Source organism: Camelina sativa, chromosome 9, assembly GCF_030686135.1.
Source record: "Camelina sativa cultivar CO46 ecotype springtype chromosome 9, ASM3068613v1".
NCBI lineage: Eukaryota > Viridiplantae > Streptophyta > Magnoliopsida > Brassicales > Brassicaceae > Camelina > Camelina sativa.
Genome location: NC_141888.1, coordinates 4,443,000 through 4,466,906, shown reverse-complemented (window position 1 = coordinate 4,466,906; position 23,907 = coordinate 4,443,000). Strand labels below are relative to the sequence as shown.

Genomic DNA, 23,907 nt, shown 5'->3' with positions numbered 1-23,907 from the left:
CAGGGGAAGAATGTTGATTTTGAGAGCACTTCGGGTTTTCTCTAACCAATATATATATATATATATATATATATATATATATATATCTGACAAAAATGAGATGAACTTTTAATAAACAATGGTAGCATTTTCAAAAAAGAAACTCAAATGCTGTGATTGTGTTCAGATTCAGCAGATCAGAAACCTCAATTTGTAAAATGTTTAAGAGAAGGAGATGTTGTTACGTACCACCTCATCATATTGGACTCCTAAAGTTTCTTCCGCTAAACCCTTTTGCAATATTATTCTTCTAGTAGGTAAGGAAGATAAACCTATTACATCCAGAATCCAAAATGGTGACTTTGATCCTCTTCAACAACTCTCCGGTAGCGAGGAGGACAGGAAAGAATGATTCAAGCTGATAGATCATTAAACTACAAACATGTTAAGATACGTCTCCTATAGATCAAGAAGGCCATGATCTGGTTAGCGCAAATCTGATACTAAACACTTTGCTTCTGCAGATAGAAATTTCGTTCTCTGATCATATATTCTGCAGCATCAAACATGAAACCTAAGACTCTGCAGTGCCGGTTACTACAAAAGTTGACAAAGACAACTACATGTCGAGCCTGACCAAACAAATACTAGTAAAAAGGAGGACGCAAACAACCAATTAAACCTATACAAAAGGTACTTTCCAACAATCTTCCGTGCAATCACACGGAACACGAAGGCCATGATCTGTAAGGAAACTGTATTTGCTCTTCATCTCTTATCCCCTTTATTGGCATGACAAGGAACACGGTAACATGTAGTTGCAGAAATTAGAACCGCGAACGCTTGAAAAGAGTTAGCCTAACCTTTAAATACGACAAAGGCAGAATCATCTCAGGGTAATAATGCTTGGTACAAGAATGACCATTCAAGCAGAGAAGCAGCACAATGTATCTGTCATGAACTATCTAAGATCCCAGAAACAACTTTGACTAAATGTACTTCTTGTATCTGATGTTCTTCACTAATACCTATGGTAAACATAGGAAAAGAGAAGCCTTTCTTATTCATAGCAAACAACAACTAATAGTAATCCAAAATTATACCAATTCCACATTTGCTTCCATTCATCAAAAGTTCAAAATGAACAAAAAAAAAACTCTGAACCACAACTGTGTTATGTTATATCTAACACTGATCAACATTGAAATAAGATAACGATGAATGGTAATAGCAGCACTGTTGCTTCAGCTTCAGCTCTCATAAACCTCTGCAAAGAATAACAATGATAGAATAAAAAAAAAACAAGATCTTACTAACCACAAAACAACACACAAAAAATGTAAAAGATTTTGATTTTGGGTGGGGGAAGCAATCTGAAACATATACCTGACTTTCTTGATGAGGATTGATTGGAGTTTGCGAGCAAAGTCAATGGATTTGATTCTGCGTTCAAGATTCTTCCTAGCGAGAACCTTCTTCTCCGAGTTCTTTATGTGATGAGTCTGAGTCGCTTTGATTAGCCTCTCCATACCACTTGACTGCATCTTCTTCTGCAAAATCGTCAGCGCCCTGTCAAGATCACCGGAGAAAACCTTCACTCTTATCCCTCGCTCTTGCTGCAACTGGTGGCTATGACTAGTCACGAATCCCGTAACTCGCTTCACTATAGTATTCATCTCTTTTACTTGGTTTCTGCAAAATTCAGGTTACAAAATGAGAAAGTACAGAGAGAAACGGGGAAAGAATGGAATCGGATCTGAGTTCGACTTACCGGTCGGAATCTCGCCGGAAGAGTATCAAAGAGCCGATTTGACTGGTGAAGGAGAACGTCTAGGTTTTAAAAAAAGAGGCGATGGAGGAAATGAGATAAAACCAGAGAATTTAGGGGTGATTGTGTAATTTAGAAAAGATATAGGGATTCGTTTGTAAATCTCCTTAAAACCAAATCTTCTGTTTGATTTAGAGAGTATTGACTTTGAAGATTCAAAAAGAAAAAAAAAAACACTTCTTTAATTTCTTCTCTCTCTCTGTTTGAGTGTTCGAATCTCCAAGCTCCTCTCACATGGCAGCAGCGTCCGCATAGTTTTACAGCTGAAGAACTGTTTTTGCTAATCCACACCATAGTAGAAGAAGAAAAAGAGAAGAGATTATATAAAGCTGGCGACTTTTAGTCCGAGGCGAGCAATGGCTGAGTTACGGCACTCGAGCTCTATCGGGAGCCGATCTTCTTCTTCTCCGTTACGTGCCGGCGGCGGAGATGAGGACTCGTCATCGCCTCACGTACACGATCACTCTCCTAACGGCGGAGACGACGAAGATGGTCGCCCACGTCATCCTTCTAGAGATCGAGACCGTCCGATCTGGTTTCACTCTTTGTTTCCTTTTTTCGGTGACGATCCTATTAGGGTTTCTCCTCAGAAGAATAAAATCTCGCTTCTTTTGATTTTGATTCTCGCTATTGCTAGCTTGATCTCTCTTTATGGGCTTATTAATCACTTGGTAAGTCTCTTTCTTTCGATCTGAAAAAAAAAAAAAAATTAGATCTTTCTGCCTCAATTTGTTCAAGTTGTTGAATCGAATACGAAATTGGATTGGCATTGTTCTCAAACTAAGATTGCTTCTATGTTGTCCTGCAGAACACGCCATATTTATGTAAAAAAGATGGGATTGTGCTCAACTGTCCACATGTAAGTGTTTTTGACTTTTGGTTTGTGTTTTGTTGAATGAATAAGCTTTGAATCCCTCTCTGAATTGATTTGGATTTCTAGGTAAATGAGTCACCTTCTCCATGGGTGAATCCGTTGTCTGCAACAACTTCTTGGAAGCCTTGTGCTGAGCGGCGGATTGGTGGAGTCTCAGGTACTAAGGGCAGGAGTGTTGGCATTGTCATGTGCATCTTGATCTGTGTTTTTTTGAAAAGTTCAAGTCTTTTTCCTTGATTGGTCAGCTTATTAGATTTCATTTTTTGTTTCAGATCTTCCTCCTGAGAACGAAACAACTGGCTATGTTTTCATTCATGCTGAGGGTGGTTTGAATCAGCAGCGAATTGCTGTATGTATCTTCCATGCTATTCTCTATTTTTCTTCTTGCCAATGTCCAATCTGTAGATCAATGTCCAAATGGCTGCTGCTCTTCTTTTCTTTTTCTTTTGTTTATAATCATTTTGGAAGAATGAGCTATGCTCTTATTATGGTTTTTGTTTCCAGATCTGTAATGCAGTAGCTGTTGCCAAGATTTTGAATGCAACTCTGATTCTACCGGTACTGAAGCAGGACCAAATTTGGAAAGACACAACGTAATGTCTTATACAAATATTGATCATTTTCTCTTGAGTTACTCTCTCGATGTTCTTTTATTGGTTTACTGATTCTGATAACTTTCTGGTGCAGAAAATTTGAAGATATTTTTGATGTAGATCATTTTATTGATTACTTGAAGGATGATGTCCGAATTGTTCGAGACATACCTGACTGGTTCACTGACAAAGCAGAGCTATTCTCTAGTATAAGGTATCCTTGTTTACTCTTTCTTTATTTGTTGATGATGTACTTGTTTGAAGATTTCAATAGTGAGGATGTGGTTAATGGCATCACTGCGTGCTGCTTGTGTATATATCTGATTTAAAAATTGATTAACAAAATTTTTTTAATCAGATATGGTGTTGACCGAGTTATTTATTTATCTTTTGCAGAAGAACAGTCAAAAACATTCCTAAATATGCAGCAGCCCAATTTTATATAGACAATGTTTTACCACGGATAAAGGAGAAGAAGATTATGGCCTTAAAGCCTTTCGTCGATCGACTTGGGTATACTTTATATATTTTATAGTTTAGGGCTCAGGCCTTCATAGTTATTTTTATGAACGATGGATGATATATCCTTGTGGTGCTTGAAAATTTGCAGGTACGACAATGTACCTCAAGAAATCAACAGATTACGATGCCGTGTAAATTATCATGCTCTCAAATTTCTCCCAGAGATAGAGCAGATGGCTGATTCACTTGTTTCTAGAATGAGAAATCGCACTGGCAACCCGAATCCGTATATGTATGGAGATATCAGATATTGAGACTTTGTTTTAACTTGGGATCTTATGCATTGATCTGAATTAAACTATATCGTGTCTCTTGTATAGGGCCCTTCATCTTAGATTCGAAAAAGGAATGGTTGGTCTATCGTTCTGTGATTTCGTTGGGACAAGAGAAGAGAAAGTTAAAATGGCAGAATACAGACAAAAGGAATGGCCTCGGCGTTTCAAGGTGACATTTATAAGTGGTTGATAACTTCTATTTGGTGGCTAAACAACCTCGACCGCTGCCTTAATTGAATTTGCTTAAACATGTATTGCAGAATGGTTCCCATCTCTGGCAGCTTGCCTTGCAGAAACGCAAAGAAGGTCGGTGCCCTCTTGAGCCAGGTGAAGTTGCTGTGATCCTACGTGCAATGGGTTATCCAAAAGAAACACAAATTTATGTAGCATCTGGTCAAGTCTATGGTGGCCAAAACCGTATGGCTCCACTAAGAAATATGTTCCCAAATTTGGTAAGCACAACAGTGAACTCCTATCTCATCAATTTCTATGATCAGCCAGCATGCTTTGTCTCTCACAAGAACTTTTTCCTTTTTTAAAACCAGGTAACAAAGGAGGATTTAGCAGGAAAAGAGGAACTAACAACCTTTAGAAAGCACGTAACAAGCCTCGCGGCTCTAGATTTCTTGGTCTGCTTGAAATCAGATGTTTTTGTAATGACACACGGTGGAAACTTTGCAAAACTGATCATTGGAGCGCGAAGATATATGGGTCATCGACAGAAATCAATCAAACCGGACAAAGGGTTGATGTCGAAATCATTTGGGGATCCTTACATGGGATGGGCAACTTTTGTTGAAGATGTAATTGTAACCCATCAAACACGAACCGGTTTGCCAGAAGAAACTTTCCCTAACTATGATCTTTGGGAAAATCCTCTCACTCCATGCATGTGTAAAGCTTAATGATGATGCTTTTGTTTTGATTTGAAATGAGATGAGTTTGGTCTGGATTTTGTCTGATGATGATGAGGAGCAACAAACTATAGAAATCGGTAGTTTCTTTTTTTTTTTTTTACTTCAACCTTTCAAATCTTTGAAGTCGTTCTTCACTTACTATCTTTGTAATCATTTTGATATTATGTAAAGAGTTCCTAGTGAAGAGAAAAAAAGTTGCAGATATATATACTCTTCGTTCGACCTACATGGTTTAGAAGATTTTGAGGTACTAATAGTAATACTAATTAAAAGAAACTTAGCTCAACGGTTACTAATCTAATCCTTAATTCTTGTCACGCTCTCACTAGTACCCGCCACTAACGCACAACAACAATTGCGTGTTGTATTCTCTCTCTCTTAATCTCAGGTTCTCAAGAACATAAGAGGAAACAAAGTCGAGAAAAAAAAAAAAAAAAAAGATCAATCATCGTAATCAGGTGTCTCATCACTATGACCGGACCATCAGTAGTGAAAACCGGATCGACCCGGTTCGTTGTCTTCTTCATCGTCCTCAATCTTTGGTACAACTCCACCTTTTTCTCCCTTTCACTGTAACTTGAAAATGGGTAATTTTGATTTTTGAAGTGGGTGATCGATCAATCGCAAAAATTTCGTCTTTCTTATCAGTTTATGGGTTGAGGCAAGGTCGAGCGAACCACAACATGCTAGCTTTCCTCCAAGAGGGTGGAATTCGTACGATTCCTTTTGTTGGACTATCTCTGAAGCTGAGTTCTTGCAGACCGCTGAAATCATTTCTAAGCGTCTTCTTCCTCATGGTTATCAGGTATATTGCACAGTGTACAGAGTTGATTTTGTTGTATAATTTGATGGGTCTGTTATAGATATTACTAGTGTCTGGACATGTCATTGTGTTTTCTTCTTTATTTGAAATGTGAAAGTTTGAGTTTTTAATCTCCAATTACACGTTTCTAGAATTGAAATTGAGTTTTTTTGCTTCATTTGGGATGTGAAAGTTTGGGTCTTTAATTGTATGTGTGGATTTTTATGGATATACAGTATGTTGTGGTGGATTACCTTTGGTATAGAAAGAAAGTTGAAGGAGCGTATGTGGATTCTCTTGGGTTTGATGTGATTGATGAATGGGGAAGGATGCATCCTGATCCAGTTAGATGGCCATCTTCTAAAGGCGGTAAAGGTTTCAAAGAAGTCGCTGAGAAAGTTCATAGAATGGGTTTGAAGTTTGGGATTCATGTTATGGGTGGAATAAGCACACAAGCATATAACGCTAATACTCTCGTTCTGGATAGTGTTAAGGTATTTGATCCTTTTTGATATCGTTTCTGGTTTGTATGGAAGTAACAGTTTCATTGACCTCTTTTTTGTTAAAGGGAGGTGCTTATGAGGAATCGGGTAGACAGTGGCGAGCTAAAGATATTGGGATCAAGGAGAAGGCTTGTGTGTGGATGTCACATGGGTTCATGAGTGTGAATACCAAGCTAGGTGCAGGAAAAGCTTTCTTGAGGTCTCTTTATCGTCAATATGCGGAATGGGGAGTTGATTTCAGTAAGAGAATCGACTTTATATTTATAACCTTATTTTATCTCAACTCAATATATGAGTATCTCAATCTTGTCTCACTTTCTTGGTCTTTAGTAAAACATGACTGCGTATTTGGCACTGACTTCAATATAGAGGAGATAACTTATGTGTCAGAGGTACATATTTGTAATGACTAGCAATCTTCTGCTTATAGTCAGAGAGGTACATAGAGATTAAATATTGTTCTTATTTTCGCAGGTTCTAAAGGAGCTTGATCGGCCTGTTTTATACTCTATATCTCCAGGGACGAGTGTGACACCTAGACTGGCTAAAGAAGTTAGCCAACTGGTTAACATGTACAGAATAACAGGTGATGATTGGGACACATGGAAAGACGTGGCGGCACATTTTGATATTACAAGGTAAAGTTACAAGCTGAAGAATAATCTTGCCAAGTTTCTACCTTTCTCCGGTGTCATATAATTTTCTATCTTTTTCAGAGATTTATCTGCTTCTAGTATGATCGGTGCACAAGGGTTACAAGGAAAATCATGGCCCGACCTAGATATGTTACCTCTTGGATGGCTTACCGATCCAGGTTTGACTCGAAATCTTGAAATTTAAAACTCTGTAGATTGTTCCAACTAATGTTCTCTTGTCTTAATGTTTGGTAAAGGTTCGAACTTTGGACCTCATCGAGCGTGTAATCTTAATCTTGAAGAGCAAAAGACACAGGTGTAGCTCTAGCTTCACAGTTCATAGTATATTAGTAACCATCTAAACCACAAGTTCGAATTTCATAGGTTCTGTTTAACTTATTCAGATGACATTGTGGTCTATCGCGAAGTCCCCTCTCATGTTTGGAGGTGATGTGAGAAAGCTCGATGATGCTACTTATAATTTAATCACAAATCCTACACTGCTGGAAATAAATTCTTATAGCTCCAATAATAAAGAGGTTTGTTGAATCATAACTTCAAAACTCATGCCTCTGTTTCCAAGTTACAAACTTCTGTCATTAAACTCTGCCTGTATCATTATTTACAGTTTCCTTACATCACCGCAACAACAGTATCTAGGAATAAGCACAAAGGCCATCCTCATCATCCAATGGGCAAGAACATTTCAACTAAGCATGCCTTTAGTCTCACTAGCTGCAAAGAACCAAAAGCCAACACTTGGTCCATTGTAGACAAGAACCGTGGAAAAATCTGTTGGAACCAATACTCTAGTGAAAAACTAGAGAAGCCCTTTTGCTTATACAACAGAAAAGCTCTTCTATCTTTGTATGCTATTTTTATTTTAACTGTTTCCTCCACTCACTTTACCTTTCACAAACTGCCCTTAGCCAATTAATCTGCATCATTTTGTTGCAGCGATGAGGAGTTAAAACACAACCAGTTTTACCAAGGTAAGCTTCATTTGCAAACAAATGATAAAGCAGAATCTTGTTTAGGAGCTTCCTCGCAGCAAAAGCTCACTTCGAAAGATTATAGCCGAGGCGCTTTATCACCTTGCAAACTAGATGCAAACCAGGTATAGTGAGGGGTTTCTACTCTCTCTTGCTTATTACCTTAATAAGTTTTCTTGAATTCCGCACTTTTACCTAATTTGACACGCTCTATATCTTCAGATGTGGGAGCTCCACAGTAATGGAACACTAGAAAATATTTATTCTGGTCTTTGCGCAGTGTTAAATCCAGTAAAAGGTTTGTTTTCTTCAGATCAACTAAATTCTCTTCTTCTCTTTCTACGACATGCCCTTTCCTAATTGTTTTGACATGATCAACCATCATGTTGCTGCAGCCGAAGCTAGCTCCAGTGGCGTTCGTTCTTGGATTGCCACGGGAAGAAGAGGAGAAGTATATGTCGCGTTTTTCAACTTAAATCAGGTGAAAACGACGATATCAGCCAAGATATCAGACATTGCCAAAGCTCTCCCAAACAAGAAGAATCTTGAAGGAGCTTCGTGTAAGAGCCACGAGGTATGGAGCGGCAAAGATTTCGGACCAACAAAAGATTCAGTATCGGTTCAAGTCGAACCTCATGGTCCTGCTCTGTTCGTTCTTCATTGTAGCCATGCCTGACTATATCAAATCAACAGGCATTTGTTTTTACCTTCTCCTTAAAAGGTCCTTTTCATCAGTCGTAGTAATGTTTCATCTCTAGACTATAAAAACAGTCTTGTGTAAATCAATAATTACAAAACAACAAACTACTGTATCGAATAAAAAAAAATGCAAGATCAACTTAGATTAGTAAAATAAAATGTTGTAACGAATAAAAAAGCACCAATCATATCATAACTTATAAAAATAATCTCCAAAAGATTTTTAAAAAAAAACAAAAGAAAGAAAAATAACCAATTCCTATCCTAAGATTAAGAATTTTCATGTTGCATTGAAATCTTTAGGGTTCCCTTTTCAACAACACATCGATCACTATTCAAAGCGACGAGGCTGGCTTTACAGTTGATCTTGTAAGTCGGGGGAGGCAACCGAATCTTTGCCCGACCCATCACAACAGTTCCGCGGGAAGTTCCAGGTTCGTTCCGCGGCCATAATCTAAGCAATTCTATGTAAAGATAACGTGCATGACAATCTAAAGGAACCTTTAGTGCTTGATTAAAGTTCAAATCCTCGCCATGAAAAACCCTTACCACTTTTGTTGTGTAGTGATCTCCGTGGTCGCTATGGACCACAACTCTAAAGTTCATAGTGCCATCGTAAGGTTTCAAAAGAGCTTCGTCTTCGCTTGTTGTGACGAATGCTCCGAGCTTCACGATCAAATCTGTGTTTACGTCATGATCTATTTTTCTTTTTCCTTTACAATCCACTATTCTCCGTTTCTTTTTCTTTCCTTGCTCCATCAAGTGTCTTCTCTTCATCATCGAAAAAAAAAAATTCAAAGATTTGGTGTCGTAGCTAGGGTTAGAAATTTATACATAGAGTATTTCAGTTTTTTTCTTTAAAGGGATAAATATAAAGAAGTTTTATTCAAGACCCAATAGGAACGTTCCGACGATGAGGCTTTTAGGTAAAAAATGTAAAGAACTTTTTTTAATCTTTTTTTTTTTTTGCAAAAGTGATATATATGACAATGAAAATATAATTGATTTTTGTTAGGATTTGGTTCGGGTTTTACATTAACCACTAACCGAACCGGGTTGATATGGAGCTCATTGAGACTTGTTGAGTTCTGTTAAAATTCTAAAACCTTTAAACCCTTTATAACTCAATACCCTAGAACCTAAGCAGATCATCATAGGAAAGTGAAGCGAGAGCACTTGTTATGGTTGAAGAATGTTAAGGAGTTGTGGAACAAAGAAAAAAAAACTGAGTTTTACTGTTTTACGTACCTACAAATGAGAGATTGTGAATATTCCATTGTTTGCATTGAAATGCAGCAAAATCTATGAGAAGTTATGGTAATGACGACTTTTCAGTTCATGATGCGTGATTCTGATAATTCTGATTCACAATGTCAATCTAAACGAAAAGTGCTAGAATCATTGATAAATTATCAGAAAGGTTAAGATATACACTTTCTGTATTGCTATCTCGTACTATTAATGGCGGCCCATTTGGACGTTAAATAAGCCCATTATTATTTTTGTTAACCGACTAAATTCGGAAATATAAAATGGTAGCTAGGTCTTTTTCGCTTCATATATAACTTTTATTTTTTTAATCATCTCTGTTTCTTCGTTTGATTCGCAAAGCATGACTTCATCATCTCCCATATCTATTAATGATGATCTCATCCTGGAGATCTTATCGAGATTGCCTTCAAAGTCTATCGCAAGGTTTCGTTGCCTGTCTAAGCAATGGGCATCAATGCTTAGTAGAAAACGGTGTGTGGAGCTTCTTCTCGTCACCTCAGCTTGAGAATCCATATGAACCAGAGCAATCGACTCTTGTAGCAGCTGCCGAGTTTCACGTGAATTTCTCTCATGACGATCTACGGACCAATTATTATGATAACATAAATTTTTTTTCATGTAGCTACGCTTCTGGCTTGTTCTATTTGCATGGTTGTGGAAGCCAGCGTAGACCTCTGATTAGTAACCCCATCACAGGACGGTATGCGATCTTACCTTATCTTTATAGTTACAGAAACCTATATGTCTTTTTCGGGTTTGACCCGATTGACATGCAATACAAGGCATTGCGGATGGCTTATCCATGGGATCCTAATCGTCATAAAACTCTTACATTTGGAGATGGAGATATGAAGTGGAGAAAGGTAAAAGGTTCCTTGCGACATGAGATAAAGAGTGAAGGAATATGCATTAATGGGGTTTTGTATTACTTAGGTTACACGCCGAATTGTTTTAATGATGATCATGTTGTAACGTCTGCATGGATAATAGTTTGCTTTGATCTTAGGTCTGAGAAAATCACCTGTATCGACGTAAATAGGTTTGGTAAATTGATAAATTACAAGGGCAAACTAGCTCTGATTTATTTGGGGAAAGATTCTGCTGCCATTAATGAGTTGCATATGTGGGTTCTAGATGATGTTGAGAAACATGAATGGTCCAAACATGCCTACACTTTAACCCATGATAAATTATTCCGTCGTCACTTTCGCATCGCTGGAGCGACCACTTGGGGTGAAATTGTATTTTCAATGCACAAGTATACACCTAACAAACCGTTTTATGTTTTCTACTTCAATCCCGAAAAGAACACTCTTAAACGTGTTGAAATCAAAGGTTTTGGTGAGTATAGTTGTACTGTTTTTACCTTTGTAAACCACGTAGAGGATCTTGATGTTAATGATTTAAAACTGCTCAAGTCAACCCATCCTCCACTAACGGAGCCAAACTATGCAGAAGAATGCGCACCAGATTCAGATTCAGACTGAGAACCTTGGAAGGAGAAGAAGACAGGGATGATGATTGGTGTCGGGTGAAAGCAATGATCTACACGTTTTTTTTTGTCAACCTTAATTATCTGTCTGTCCGTTTATGCTCTATTGATATTGTAACCTTTTCATTTTTAATAAAGTCAGTTTTATTAAAATCGATGCTTTGGATTGGAGATTCAGTATTTGATTCGTTTCCCATTTGGTGAGGATTCATTCGTTTTATCGTTTATCTCCTTGCTAATGTTTGAATCAAACACTGTGTGCAAACCGTTTTTCAGTTTTAATATTGTTAATTGTTCGAAGAGAAATTTCTTAGATGTTGGAAGAGCTCCTTCTCGAGTGTTTGAAAACTCCTGTGTTCTCTAAAGCTTGGCCTCGAGTTGTATTAATGTTTTGATATTTCATTTTTGCGTCTTATAGTTTCGATTTCGTTTGTTTTGTTCGTTCCGAGACTCTAGTCTCGAAAAGATATGTTTCAAACAATTTACTAGTAGTTCATTTGCTTATTCCGGAGAGTAAGTTTTTACATAATTGTTTTACAAAAAAAGTTTTTACATAATCTTTTTGTTAATGTACTATTTTAATACATCATTTTAATCATGTCATGTTATATAAACCGTCATCTAATATAACTCGTTTGTGTTATTTTTAAAATTTAATGTATTTAAATATTCATAATTTTAAACTTTTATTAAGTTTAGATATATCAGTTATAAATTATAAACTTCTTAAAATTTTATGATTTACTATATTGCGTAAATTTACTATATATAATTATATATATGTTGAACACATATTAATTGAGTAAGATATGTTCCTTTTAAAAAATTCAAATCACAATATATCAAGAAAAATATTCATGTTTATTAACTTTATATATTATATGATGATTCAATTTTAAAATAAAAAAGAGATGATAAGAGATTTTTTTTTTAATCTGGAATAAATCTTTTAAATATCCATATTAATTGTAGAACATTATATATATATATATATATATAGATATTTAAGATATCTTAATTGTGTTTGGTTATAAAGATAGTAGACAGAGTTAACTAAACTTGTTTGGATATGAATATAAGCATTTAATGGCAAATATTTCCAAAAACATATTTTTGAAAAAAATGTGCTGCAATTATACATATATATAAAATAATTTATAGATAGATATTGAGAAGCAAATTAATTTATCTCACAATCTCCTATCTCAGACAAATTAAAAAAATCAAAAAATCAATATACAAAAATAATATATATTATAATCTACATTGGTCGCGGAGGTTCAAATTTAACATGAATTTGAATTTCCCTAGCCGAAGAGATTAGTTTTTGGACCTAAGAAATTTTTAGGATTATTTGAATAATCAAAATATTTGTATTTTTTGGGCCACCAATCTTGGAGTCCTTTTTTTAATTAATGTTTGGTTGAAAAAAAAAAAATTTGTACATTATATTATATCTAAAAATTTTGAATTAAAATAAAAAATAAAAATTCATACATTGATATTATAACAATGATGTTTATTTTCATATGTTTAAGTATAACTACCCATCAGTTTTGCCAAGATGGAGCATATTTTTTTGATTTTTCTGTTACCAAAATATATAAATATTTTCTTAAAAAAATTTCTCATAATTAATTTAAATATGTAGAATGAGAAACATAATATGTTGAAAATTTGATATCAATAGTTCTAGACTTAGCTTAATTAACAAAACAGAAAAAGAAAGAAAATAAATAAAACATTCAGTACAAATATACAAACAAGTTATTAAAAATACTAGATATTGAGCCCCCGCGATATCGCGGGGGAACTCATTTTAATAAAATATTTATTACAAAATTTATTAATATATTTTTATTAAATTATGGTATAATAAATGACAAAACACAACTCTTAAAAATATTTTGAGAAATATTCCTAAAAATAAATTTATTTTTACATTTGATTAACGGAAATTTTATGTTGACGTATCGTTCTTAATGAACTTTTAAGTCCATTTAATTAGTGAGTTACCCTTTGACTAGAATATTTACAGATTTTGCAATTGATGTAACTTACACGTATTTCACTCAATTATTTTGAGAAAGATTATAATTAAAATATGCAAATGAGGGATACAAATCTTTACGATTAAATAAAAAATGATTAGTGCTATAAACATATAATAGGTAGTTGCATTTTTGAAATAATTTTTAATGTAATTAAATTCCCATATTTTATTTAATTGTGTTTTCTATTTTAATATTATATAATTATTCGTTGCCTACAATTATACATTTGAAGATAAGTAGATTCTTATATTTATTCCCACATAGTTATATAGTTAAACATATTTATATCTATAAATGCTTATATGTTTACATATGACATCACCATATAGAGTGTTAATTTGAAAGAAATGTAAAATTATTTATTTAGTAATTTTGAACTCTAATGTTATTTTATAGATTTATTAGATTTATCAGTTTAAATATTTTTATTTTTTGTTTTAATTGTTAAAAACATGAATACATTGTATAAAAACACTATAAATTTCCAAAAAATCGTATAAAATTTTGAAAAGATACTAAAAATTAATTGAGACCACTCATAAAATGACATAATGTTAGTTTGTTCAAATTAAATATTTGAATCAATTAAATTAATTATTCAAAATGTTTCACATAACTCAAATATATTTTTATAAATGAATATGTTTACATATTTATATTAATGAATATGTTTACATATTTATATTTCTGAAATCAATAAATCAAAATTTATCAAATTAATAACCTTATTTCTTTTAGACATAAGCCTTGTTCGTTTGTGAGTCTCAGTGACACCTTCTAACGACTGTAATTGTAGTGCAATTTTCTCTTTTAATCATTTCCATCAATATTTTCTGTGAATCAGTGCACCGTGTTTATGTCACTGGTTTTTTTGGCGATGTATTTAAGCGACACAAGTGTTGATTTTCTTCATCTCTCTCACTATATTTAGTCGCTGGTTTTTAAAATTATTAAAGAATAAGTGTTAAGAATAAAAAGATTACCAATCAGTCTCAAATTTAAATATAAATAAACAAAAATTATCACACAGTTCACTTATAATTCACTTATAATATACACTAATAAAAATGAATATATTTATATTCATAGAGGTGGAATTGTAGATGAATATATACAAACAACTATCGTTTTATAGACAAAACATATGATATATAAAAAAGTCTAAAGTCATTAAATATTTTGACAAGTGTAATAGAGTATTTTTTTTTACTACTTATAATATTGCTAATATTATATACACAAGTCACAGTTGTTTGTAAGAGACTCTACATTAAATAGATGCAACTTTCTAAAGAGACGCAACCATATAATTTTTTGTCAAAAGAATAATTAAATAATATTTTTTTAATAAAAATTCACAATGAAAAGATGCAACTGAATTTTTTAATGAAAAATCACAATTTTTTGAATAAAAAGTCACGATGAGCATTTATCCATATTGCTAATATTATATACAAAAATCTCAACTGTTTGTAAAATACACAACTCTACGTTCAACAGATGCAACTTTCTAAAGAAACGCAACCATATATTTTTTTGTCAAAAGAATAATTAAATAATATTATTTTTAATGAAAAGTCACGATGAAAAGATGCAACTGAATTTTTTTTAATGAAAAGTCACGATGAAACGACGCAACTGTTCTTGGCATTTATTCATATTGCTAATATTATATACAAAAATCACAACTGTTTGTAAGAGACACAACTCTACATTCAACAGATGCAACTTTCTAAAGAGACGCAATCATATAATTATTTTGTCAAAAAATAATTAAATAATATTTTTTAATGAAAAGTCACGATGAAAAGATGCAACTGAATTTTTTTAAATGAAAAGTCACGATGAAAAGATGCGACTGTTCGATGAAAAAATGCAACTGAATTTTTTTAAATGAAAAGTCACGATGAAAATATGCGACTATTCTTCGCATTTATTCAGATTGCTATTATTATATAGACTAAAAAAAAGTTGGAAATTGTTACAAAAGAAGAACAAATTATATAGATTACTAAAGATGAATATTTGAATAGACATAATTGCTAAAGATGTGAACATTTGAATAGATACAATTGTTAGTAAAAAAACACAACTATTTGTAAAAGACACAACTCTACATTCAACAGATGCAACTTTTTAAAGAGACAACCGTATAATTTTTTTGTCTAAAAAAATAAAATAATAATTTTTAATAAAAAGTCACGATGAAAAGACACAACTGTTCTTTGCATTTATTCATATTGCTAATATTATATACACAAGTCACATCTGTTTGTAAGAGACACAACTCTACATTAAATAGATGCAACTTTCTAAAGAAACGCAACCATATAATTTTTTTGTCAAAAGAATAATTAAATAATATTTTTTTAATGAAAATTCACGATGAAAATATGCAACTGAAATTTTTAATGAAAAATCACAATTTTTTGAATAAAAAGTCACGATGAAAAGACGCAATTGTTCTATGCATTTATCCATATGTCTAATATTATATACAAAAATCTCAACTGTTTGTAAAAGACACAACTCTACATTCACAAATGCAACTTTCTAAAGAAATGCAACCATATATTTTTTTTGTCAAAAGAATAATTAAATAATATTCTTTTTAATGAAAAGTCACGATGAAAAGATGCAACTGAATTTTTTTAATGAAAAGTCACGATGAAACGACGCAACTGTTCTTCGCATTTATTCATATATTGCTAATATTATATACAAAAATCACAACTGCTTGTAAGAGACACAACTCTACATTCAACAGATACAACTTTCTAAAAAAATGCAATTATATAATTATTTTGTCAAAAAATAATTAAATAATATTTTTTAATGATAAGTCACGATGAAAAAATGCAACTGAATTTTTTTAAATGAAAAGTCATGATGAAAAAATGTGACTATTCGATGAAAAGATGCAACTGAATTTTTTTAAATGAAAAGTTACGATTAAAATATGCGAATATTCTTTGCATTTATTCAGATTGGTATTATTATATAGATTGGTGTATAAGAAATTACACGTAACTTTTTTATGATAGGTTTATATTTTTTATTTGGTGATAACAATTTTATTTTTATTTTTTCGCCATTTGTTGATAACAGTTTAAATGATTTGTGACCGTTCATTTCATTAAAGTCAACCGTAAGTTCTTACACATCGCGTGTGCTAACTAACACATTAAAAGTCCTCTCAGCTCTCTGTACTGACTGGTTCGTGTAACTCACTGCTCTTCTTACGCGTGGCGAGTTAATTCTCCACCCATCTCTCCTTCGTTGAGAAGCATGCAACACATTAAATGTATAAAAAAAAAGCTTCAAACAGAGAATAAATCCCAAATTTGTTTTTTTCAATCTTCACGCAAAAGGAATAATAAATTTTCTCTGACGGTTTCAAGCTCTCATCGGAACCCTAGATCTGTTTCTTTTTCCGATTTGGATTTCGCTGTTTTTCTGATTCAGATCTGAGTGTGAATTTTATCAGATTCTGATTTCATAATTTGATGTCGAAACCTTGGGGTGGGATTGGAATTGGGGCTTGGGCTGATGAAGCAGAGCGCGCCGATGAAGAACAAGCGGCGGAAGCTGCTTCTGCGACGGCGGATACACAGAGTTTTCCTAGCCTGAGAGAAGCTGCTGCGGCGACTGCGACTAATGCTAAGTCTAGGAAGATGAAGAAGATGAGTTTATCTGAGTTCACCACAGGTGGTTACACAGCACCTGGAGGTAGGAACTCTGTTGGATTGACTCACCAAGAGATTCTTCAATTACCCACTGGTCCGAGGCAACGCTCTGAGGATGAAATGCAACCTGGTCGTTTAGGTGGTGGGTTCTCCTCTTATGGTGGTCGTTCTGGTGGAGGAGGTTCTGGGAGAATGGGGAGAGATCGTGATGATTCTGATGGCTCTTGGGGTGGTGGTGGTGGAAGGAGACCTTACGGTGGTGGTTTTGATGATGATAGGAGAGGGAATCAGTCTAGGGTTTCGGATTTTCCTCAACCTTCTAGGGCTGATGAGGTTGATGATTGGGGGAAAGCCAAGAAACCGCTTCCTTCTTTTGATCAAGGACGACAAGGTCGTTACGGTGGCGGCGGCGGTGGTGGTTTTGGAGGCGGCGGAGGTGGTGGAGATGGTGGGTTATCTGGAAGAGCTGATGGTGTTGATAATTGGGGTGCAGGGAAAAAGCAAGCAGCACCGGTTAGGTCATCTACATTTGGGTCGAGTTTTGGTGATTCAGGCCGTGAATCTGACCGTTGGTCCAGAGGAGAAGTAGTAGGAGGTGGTGTTCAGGAGGAACGTCGTCGTTTGGTTCTGGAACCACGAAAGGTTGTTGTTGACTCAGGAGCGAGTGAGACTCCACCTGTTGTTGAGAAGACGAGTAAGCCTAACCCGTTTGGGGCAGCTAGACCGAGGGAAGAGATTTTGGCGGAGAAAGGGTTGGACTGGAAGAAGATTGACTCAGATATTGAGGCTAAGAAAGGAAGTTCTCAAACGAGTAGGCCGACGAGCGCCCATTCGAGCAGGCCTTCTAGTGCTCAATCTAACAGGTCTGAGAGTTCAGGGTTGAATAATGTGGTGAAACCGAGACCAAAGGTGAATCCTTTTGGTGATGCTAAGCCTCGAGAAGTGTTGTTGGAGGAACAAGGGAAGGATTGGCGTAAAATGGATATGGAACTTGAGCATCGCAGAGTTGACAGGTCCTTATTCATTTGGATTCTTTTAATTTTCACTGAGGATTGTGAATCTGTTTCAATTCTATGTTGCTGTAGTTATCTGAGTATTAAATCTGTTCATATTCTCATTTGGCTGCATGTTGATTTTGAAGTAATATTTAACTGCTTGATACATTGTGCAACAAGAATCAATATTTATGTAGTTGGATTAAAACGTTTGGAACTGAGAACCTAAAATAGTTTGCCATGTATGCTTTATAGAATTCAGATCCTAATGGCTGTGTTTTGATGTGATTCTTTGTATTTAGTTATAGAGTCTTCATGTTTATTCTGCCTATCAGTGCATTAATTGAGTTTCAGAGCCTGTTAGATAGCTTATGCTTATTTCTCTTGGGTATGGTTTGTGCATGAGATAGTCCCCATCTAAGACTTCGAGATGCAACTTGTGTGATTCTTTTGTCTGTGATGCTTCTTTTTTAACTTTATGACAGTCGGATACTGATCCCTGTGTTGTGAAAAAACAACTTTTCCAGGCCTGAAACAGATGAAGAGAAGATGTTGAAGGAAGAGATTGAAGAGCTAAGGAAAAAACTCGAGAAGGAATCCATTGCTCCAGAGATCAAGGATTCTGAACAAGAACCCGGCAGTAATAATAATCACAATGATTTACCGGAAATATTACGCGGGAAAGAGAAAGATCTTGAAATACTAACCCGTGAGTTGGACGACAAAGTCAGGTTCAGGCAGAAAGCAATTGAAAGGCCCGGGTCTGGTGCAGGCAGAACAGGAACATATTCAGAAAGATCACATTCCCGGGCTGGATCAATTGATGAAACGAGGAGTTTTGAATCCACTGAGAGACCCAGATCACGTGGTGCCGTTGATGCCTGGGTTAGACCCGTTGATGATCAGCGCAGAAACTTCCAAGGAAGCAAAGAGCGTGGATTCTTCAGCAACAGGTTAGTTAGTCGATTACAATTGAAAAAACTCATTTTCCCTACGAGTCAATAGAACTATACACTCAGTATAATTTGGATGCATTTCGGCTCATATTAATTTCTGAAGTCTCGGGTTTCGACAGGTCGTCCTCTAGGGAAGGTTGGTAAGAAGAAAACGAAGAACAACCAAATGTGGGATATGTTTAACTACTACACAGTTCCCAGATTTTGAAGAAGACTTAGAGAAGAAGCGTTAATTTCATTAATAAATATTTATAAAAACCCTAATCTTTGTTCTTTTTTTGTTGGTTAATCTTCGGAATCGGAGCGTCGTTGTTTGTTTTGGTCTTCTGCTCAGCGAAGGCGTGTGTGTCAAGAGAACGTGTCTCTTCTGTTATATTTTAAGACTCTTTGGAATCTTGATTGTTATATTTTTTGTAGTTAATCCTGCTTTCGTATCTCCTTCCTTTGTAATTTGTTAACACATTTATTTGCCAATAACTCTATTTGTATTGGAACAACAAGAAAGACAAACGTTCAGGATAAAACCAAACAGAGTACAACAGAAATAAGACAACTTTGTGCTTACACATACTTCCCTCTATACTTAGGTTTTGGATCTTTAAAGGCTTTGGGATCAGTGTGAATCTGAGAAGAATCAATGGGTTTAAACACAGAGGAATGAATATTACCATCCTCTAACCACTTAAGATGATTCTCTCTAAACTCTAAATGCATTAAACGAGCAGCTTCTTTGATCTCTTCACTATAAGGCTCTACTTTAACCATAGTTAGCAGAACACGACTGTACCGCGAGCTCAGGATCTGTTCAGAGACCGCAACTAACTTGAAACACGGGTGCTCAGGGAACTTAACCTCGCCGCCAGTCTCATCTCTCAAAACCGGGAAGAAAAAGACGAGCCTGCCTTTCATTACCAGCATTCTTGCAGCAAGGTGAAGCAGATCATGAACACACTCAACTAGACTATATGCACCAGTGGATGGAATGTGATCTGTTCTTTTATCATCAGGGACAGTGTAAGGATCCACTGTTCCTCTTAGGATTTTCCGGCCACCGGATTTACGTCCACCAGCTCGAACCCCGTAAGGTGGATCACAGATAATTGCATCGAAGATCTAGATTGATGAATACATACAACTATAAACTCAGTGATCTCAACTCAATATGCCAGAGATAATAATAAAAGAACAGAGAGAGAGAGAGAGAGAGAGAGCATTACCTCTTTTAGCCCGGACCGCCAAGGAGGAAGATTGTTATCCATTCTAAGTAGAGCAACTGGCATAGGTAATCCATACTACATAACCGATAACAGTGTAAGAACCCGAGATATCAAAATGACCTGTTTGAAGAAGAAACATACAAGAAGAAGTTAAACCACTAACCTGCTTGAAATTGCTCCATACATTACAGTCTGGACCACGTCCATCACGCACTACTCTGATATCAATATCTGCACCCTAATACAACAACTCTTTTGTAAGTTTGAAACCACAAAAAACAGGATCAAGAAACTGAGGTGAATAGTTAGTTGCAAACCATAGTCATTGCGCCAAACTGAGCAGCAGAGACAAGAATGCTCCCAGTACCAACGAAAGGATCATACACAAGCTTCCCCGAAGTAGCTTTCGCTTGATTAGCCATTAAGAAAGCCATTTCAGCATCCATAGCAGTTGGGCCAAGGTAAGTACGAGATTTCAGCTGAAATGTAGGTAAAAGCTTCCTATCAGCAAAACCAACCTCCCTCCCAAAAAAGATCCTTCTCTGTAGAATAGGTTGAAGTCCATTGTTCTCTTCAGATTCAATCATCTCCATCAGAAAAAAGTTGTGATCTGGGTTCTTCAAGTTAACTCGACCCTACCAACAATATCAAAACACCAAAAAAAAATCATATATCTATAAAAAGATAGACAACCAAAAGAGACTGAAACAAGAAAGTGGAATCAGACCTCAAATGGGATATAAGTAAGTGACTGGATACGATCCTTTTGCTCTTCAAAAGTTAAACCCCTTCCGAAAGTTTCAACAGAGATCCTAAAGGTCGAATCAGAAGTGAGAAAAGGAAGCTTTCGAGAATCAGGGTAGCTAAGAATCGAGTCTTTAAGCTCTTCATAGCAAGTCCCTTCACCCCAAAGCTCATACATTCCTTTCACCAATATGCTTCTCTTAGCGATGTTACGAGCGATTTCTTCAGATGAAAGCTGAACGAAGTGGAATGGAGTATCGTTGTGGTGATGTTCAGGTAGACGCCATTGGAGTGACTCATTCTCTGCAATCTCTTCTCCGAAGAGTTCAGCTAAAGCTTCTACTTCTGGCTTTCTGAAGTCTAATAGTCTGTGATAGAAGACACAAAGAAACCACATCTCTTCTTTCCCCAAAATCCAAAAGAAACCCTAATTTGACAACAGAACTGAGAGGGAAGAAACGAAGACGACGGCGATTGAAAGTCTAAAACCCCCTCTTCAAAACCCTTTTACATGGGCCTAACTAAGCCCATTGTTAAATGAAAATGACGGAAATATCCCCGTTAGCTGTCGAATACGATATATCGGCGTTGTTTGCTTCTTCACTTTGTGTGTTTCGTCAAAGTTCGTCTCCTCCTCTATTCAGAAAATTAGGGTTCCGTCGCAAATCGCGATCAGATCTCGTAGTCTCTGGTATGATTACTCGTTTCTTCTACTTTGTTAATACTAAAGTATCGGTTCTCTTGTATGGCTTGTCGAATCTGATTCGAAATTTTCTAGGGTTTACCATCGCGTAATTACGATTTCTAGTAAATTATCAATTTAGATTTAGCGTCGTGGATGCATCTCGTAAGTGCGAACCATGTGTAGAGTACTGATCTTTAGAGAACGAGTTCAGATTTGCTTCACGCTCGATATAGTGAATTATTGTGTTCTTGCTTCTGGATCTGCAGTGTTAAGTTTCCTCTTTTTGGTTCTTGTAAAGGGAATTATGTTGAACGCTTACTGTAATATTAATGGGATTCAGTCTTATTTACTACATCGAAAACATTTGTCTGGTTGTTGTAGAAGATGTCGGAAGATCCGGAGTACCGTTGCTTCATTGGTGGACTTGCCTGGTCTACATCTGATCGTGGCCTCAGAGATGCTTTTGAGAAGTACGGTCACCTCGTTGAAGCCAAGGTAAATATTTTTATCTCTCTTTTACAAGGTTATCTATACTCTTCTGGTTGCTGTGACGTTTAAGCTTTGTGTTTAGTTCTGTTGCTCATTGCATATCTGTTAGTGTCGTATCTGTTTAGTAATTTAGTCTCCTTTTTAGTAGCTATCTACTCATTTGATTGTTGAGACTTTGAAGCTTTGATTGTTTTGTAATTTGTTAGTTTGCTTGCCCATTGAAAATCTGTTTATGGTGTTGGCTGTTTAGTTATATAAACTTCATCTTTTGTACCTGTTTCTCAGTGCCATAAATAGTATGAGAGATAATAAACCTTATCTATTGATACACACAGGTGGTTCTTGACAAGTTCTCTGGTCGCTCCCGTGGTTTTGGGTTCATCACTTTTGATGAGAAAAAAGCTATGGATGAAGCTATTACAGCAATGAATGGAATGGATTTAGATGGGCGAACTATAACTGTTGATAAAGCCCAGCCACATCAGGGTGGGTCAGGCAGAGATCATGATGGAGACCGTAGTCGTGATCGTGGATATGACCGTGATCGTAGCCGTCCCTCTGGTGGGCGAGGTGGTGGAGACTGCTTTAAATGTGGCAAGCCTGGACATTTTGCCAGGGAGTGTCCTTCTGAGAGTAGTAGAGATGGTGGGGGAAGGTATAGCTCAAAGGACGATAGGTACAGTGCTAAAGATGATAGGTATGGTGCGAAAGATGATAGGTACGGTGGAAAGGAGGATAGGTACAGCTCAAAAGATGATAGGTACAGCTCAAAGGATGATAGGTACAGTGCAAAGGATGATAGGTATGGTAGTAGGGATGGTGGAGGTAGTCGCTATGGACCTGACCGCAGTGGAGAACGTTCTGGAGGACGTAGCAGGGATGGTGGCAGCCGTGGAGGTCCAGGAGGTGAGAGGCACAGCCGTGCTCCATATGACCGCCCCAGAGGTGGTGGCTACTAGAATTCTACGCCAAAGGGTATGTGTATGCATCGGGTTATACAACTTTTTATCTCTGCAAATTTAAGTGCTGGTAAGACTTATTTTGAAGTCACTTTATATATTTTTTTGCAGTTTAAAGGAGTTGAAGGTTTCTGCTTTCGGCCCTCTTTTCAAGTGCGAAGTCAAAGTTACACTGGATGGTCTGTTTTCTTCAATGTATTTGGTTAAGCTCGAGAAAGAAGATGTGTCTCTATTTTGGCCCTAAACTCAAGAGTCGACTATGTTCCTAAAGTGCTCTCTCTCCTTTTGATATGTTGATCCCTATGGAAACCTTGTGCTTGGTTGGTTTGAGACACAATTTGAGATGTGCTACTTTATGCTTATCGTAATGAATGCGTGGGTTATCCCCCTAACACCAAATTTGCAAAAAAGCCTCAGGTACGTGATTGATTGATCTTTACGGAATATCATATCCAGGGTCAACATTTGGTAAAATTCAAATGTTGTTATATTTGGGGATATGCCGTTTATTGATTCTGGTAAACAATGATGCAGGATTATCTGATACTTGGGTTTAGCCGTGAAATATAACGGCTGGTCTATATAACTTGTGATGGGATTGGAATTTATTCATTGATGACTGATACTTGGCTTCTGGAACTCAAACATCCCCTCACGAGTACATTTTTCAGGATGAACAAAACAACTCGTGAAATTTTAGTGTCATGGTTCCAAGTCAAATCCAATAATTTCTTCAACT

The 23,907-nt window shown here is 35.9% G+C and overlaps 7 protein-coding genes and 1 pseudogene across 8 annotated transcripts; 5 read left to right on the top strand and 3 right to left on the bottom strand.

The window, feature by feature from the left end:
• Positions 1–1,025: 1,025 nt before the first annotated feature.
• LOC104710433 (uncharacterized) lies at positions 1,026–2,048 on the bottom strand. The gene is made up of 3 exons (XM_010427040.3): positions 1,751–2,048; positions 1,366–1,671; positions 1,026–1,246 (listed from the first exon to the last, which is right to left on the bottom strand). The coding sequence occupies exons 2-3, from the start codon at positions 1,653–1,655 to the stop codon at positions 1,237–1,239; spliced, it is 300 nt and encodes a 99-aa protein (XP_010425342.1). The 5' UTR covers positions 1,656–1,671; positions 1,751–2,048; the 3' UTR covers positions 1,026–1,236.
• LOC104710432 (protein PECTIC ARABINOGALACTAN SYNTHESIS-RELATED) lies at positions 2,021–5,192 on the top strand. Its single transcript, XM_087463672.1, has 11 exons — positions 2,021–2,478; positions 2,616–2,666; positions 2,748–2,838; positions 2,954–3,030; positions 3,186–3,274; positions 3,369–3,488; positions 3,671–3,787; positions 3,885–4,028; positions 4,117–4,240; positions 4,332–4,523; positions 4,617–5,192. Exons 1-11 carry the CDS (start codon positions 2,164–2,166, stop codon positions 4,974–4,976), a joined length of 1,680 nt encoding a protein of 559 aa, XP_087319798.1. The 5' UTR covers positions 2,021–2,163; the 3' UTR covers positions 4,977–5,192.
• Positions 5,193–5,223: 31 nt separating this feature from the next.
• On the top strand, positions 5,224–8,778 carry LOC104710430 (uncharacterized). The gene is made up of 13 exons (XM_010427038.3): positions 5,224–5,530; positions 5,637–5,793; positions 6,027–6,284; positions 6,359–6,533; positions 6,624–6,685; positions 6,768–6,931; positions 7,010–7,107; positions 7,186–7,244; positions 7,333–7,467; positions 7,557–7,795; positions 7,886–8,045; positions 8,143–8,218; positions 8,316–8,778. The coding sequence occupies exons 1-13, from the start codon at positions 5,460–5,462 to the stop codon at positions 8,594–8,596; spliced, it is 1,935 nt and encodes a 644-aa protein (XP_010425340.1). The 5' UTR covers positions 5,224–5,459; the 3' UTR covers positions 8,597–8,778.
• Positions 8,740–9,994, bottom strand: LOC147937715 (uncharacterized). Its single transcript, XM_087463674.1, has 2 exons — positions 9,868–9,994; positions 8,740–9,385 (listed from the first exon to the last, which is right to left on the bottom strand). Exons 1-2 carry the CDS (start codon positions 9,903–9,905, stop codon positions 8,890–8,892), a joined length of 534 nt encoding a protein of 177 aa, XP_087319800.1. The 5' UTR covers positions 9,906–9,994; the 3' UTR covers positions 8,740–8,889.
• Positions 9,995–10,231: 237 nt separating this feature from the next.
• On the top strand, positions 10,232–11,378 carry LOC104715000 (F-box protein At2g15640 pseudogene; annotated as a pseudogene).
• A 5,237-nt stretch (positions 11,379–16,615) lies between these two features.
• Positions 16,616–19,598, top strand: LOC104710429 (eukaryotic translation initiation factor 4B1). Its single transcript, XM_010427037.3, has 3 exons — positions 16,616–18,136; positions 18,646–19,071; positions 19,194–19,598. The coding sequence occupies exons 1-3, from the start codon at positions 16,944–16,946 to the stop codon at positions 19,216–19,218; spliced, it is 1,644 nt and encodes a 547-aa protein (XP_010425339.1). The 5' UTR covers positions 16,616–16,943; the 3' UTR covers positions 19,219–19,598.
• On the bottom strand, positions 19,537–21,546 carry LOC147937714 (uncharacterized). The gene is made up of 5 exons (XM_087463671.1): positions 21,019–21,546; positions 20,609–20,926; positions 20,455–20,529; positions 20,292–20,366; positions 19,537–20,187 (listed from the first exon to the last, which is right to left on the bottom strand). The coding sequence occupies exons 1-5, from the start codon at positions 21,430–21,432 to the stop codon at positions 19,636–19,638; spliced, it is 1,434 nt and encodes a 477-aa protein (XP_087319797.1). The 5' UTR covers positions 21,433–21,546; the 3' UTR covers positions 19,537–19,635.
• Positions 21,547–21,584: 38 nt separating this feature from the next.
• Positions 21,585–23,560, top strand: LOC104710426 (glycine-rich RNA-binding protein RZ1A). Of its 2 annotated transcripts, none has more exons than XM_010427034.3 (4): positions 21,585–21,726; positions 22,105–22,215; positions 22,545–23,184; positions 23,280–23,560. In XM_010427034.3, the coding sequence occupies exons 2-3, from the start codon at positions 22,105–22,107 to the stop codon at positions 23,166–23,168; spliced, it is 735 nt and encodes a 244-aa protein (XP_010425336.1). In that variant the 5' UTR covers positions 21,585–21,726; the 3' UTR covers positions 23,169–23,184; positions 23,280–23,560. The 2 variants fall into 2 exon arrangements, with proteins under 2 accessions (XP_010425336.1, XP_010425335.1); XM_010427033.3 differs by having other exon boundaries at positions 21,598–21,726; positions 22,102–22,215.
• The last annotated feature ends 347 nt before the right edge of the window (positions 23,561–23,907 follow it).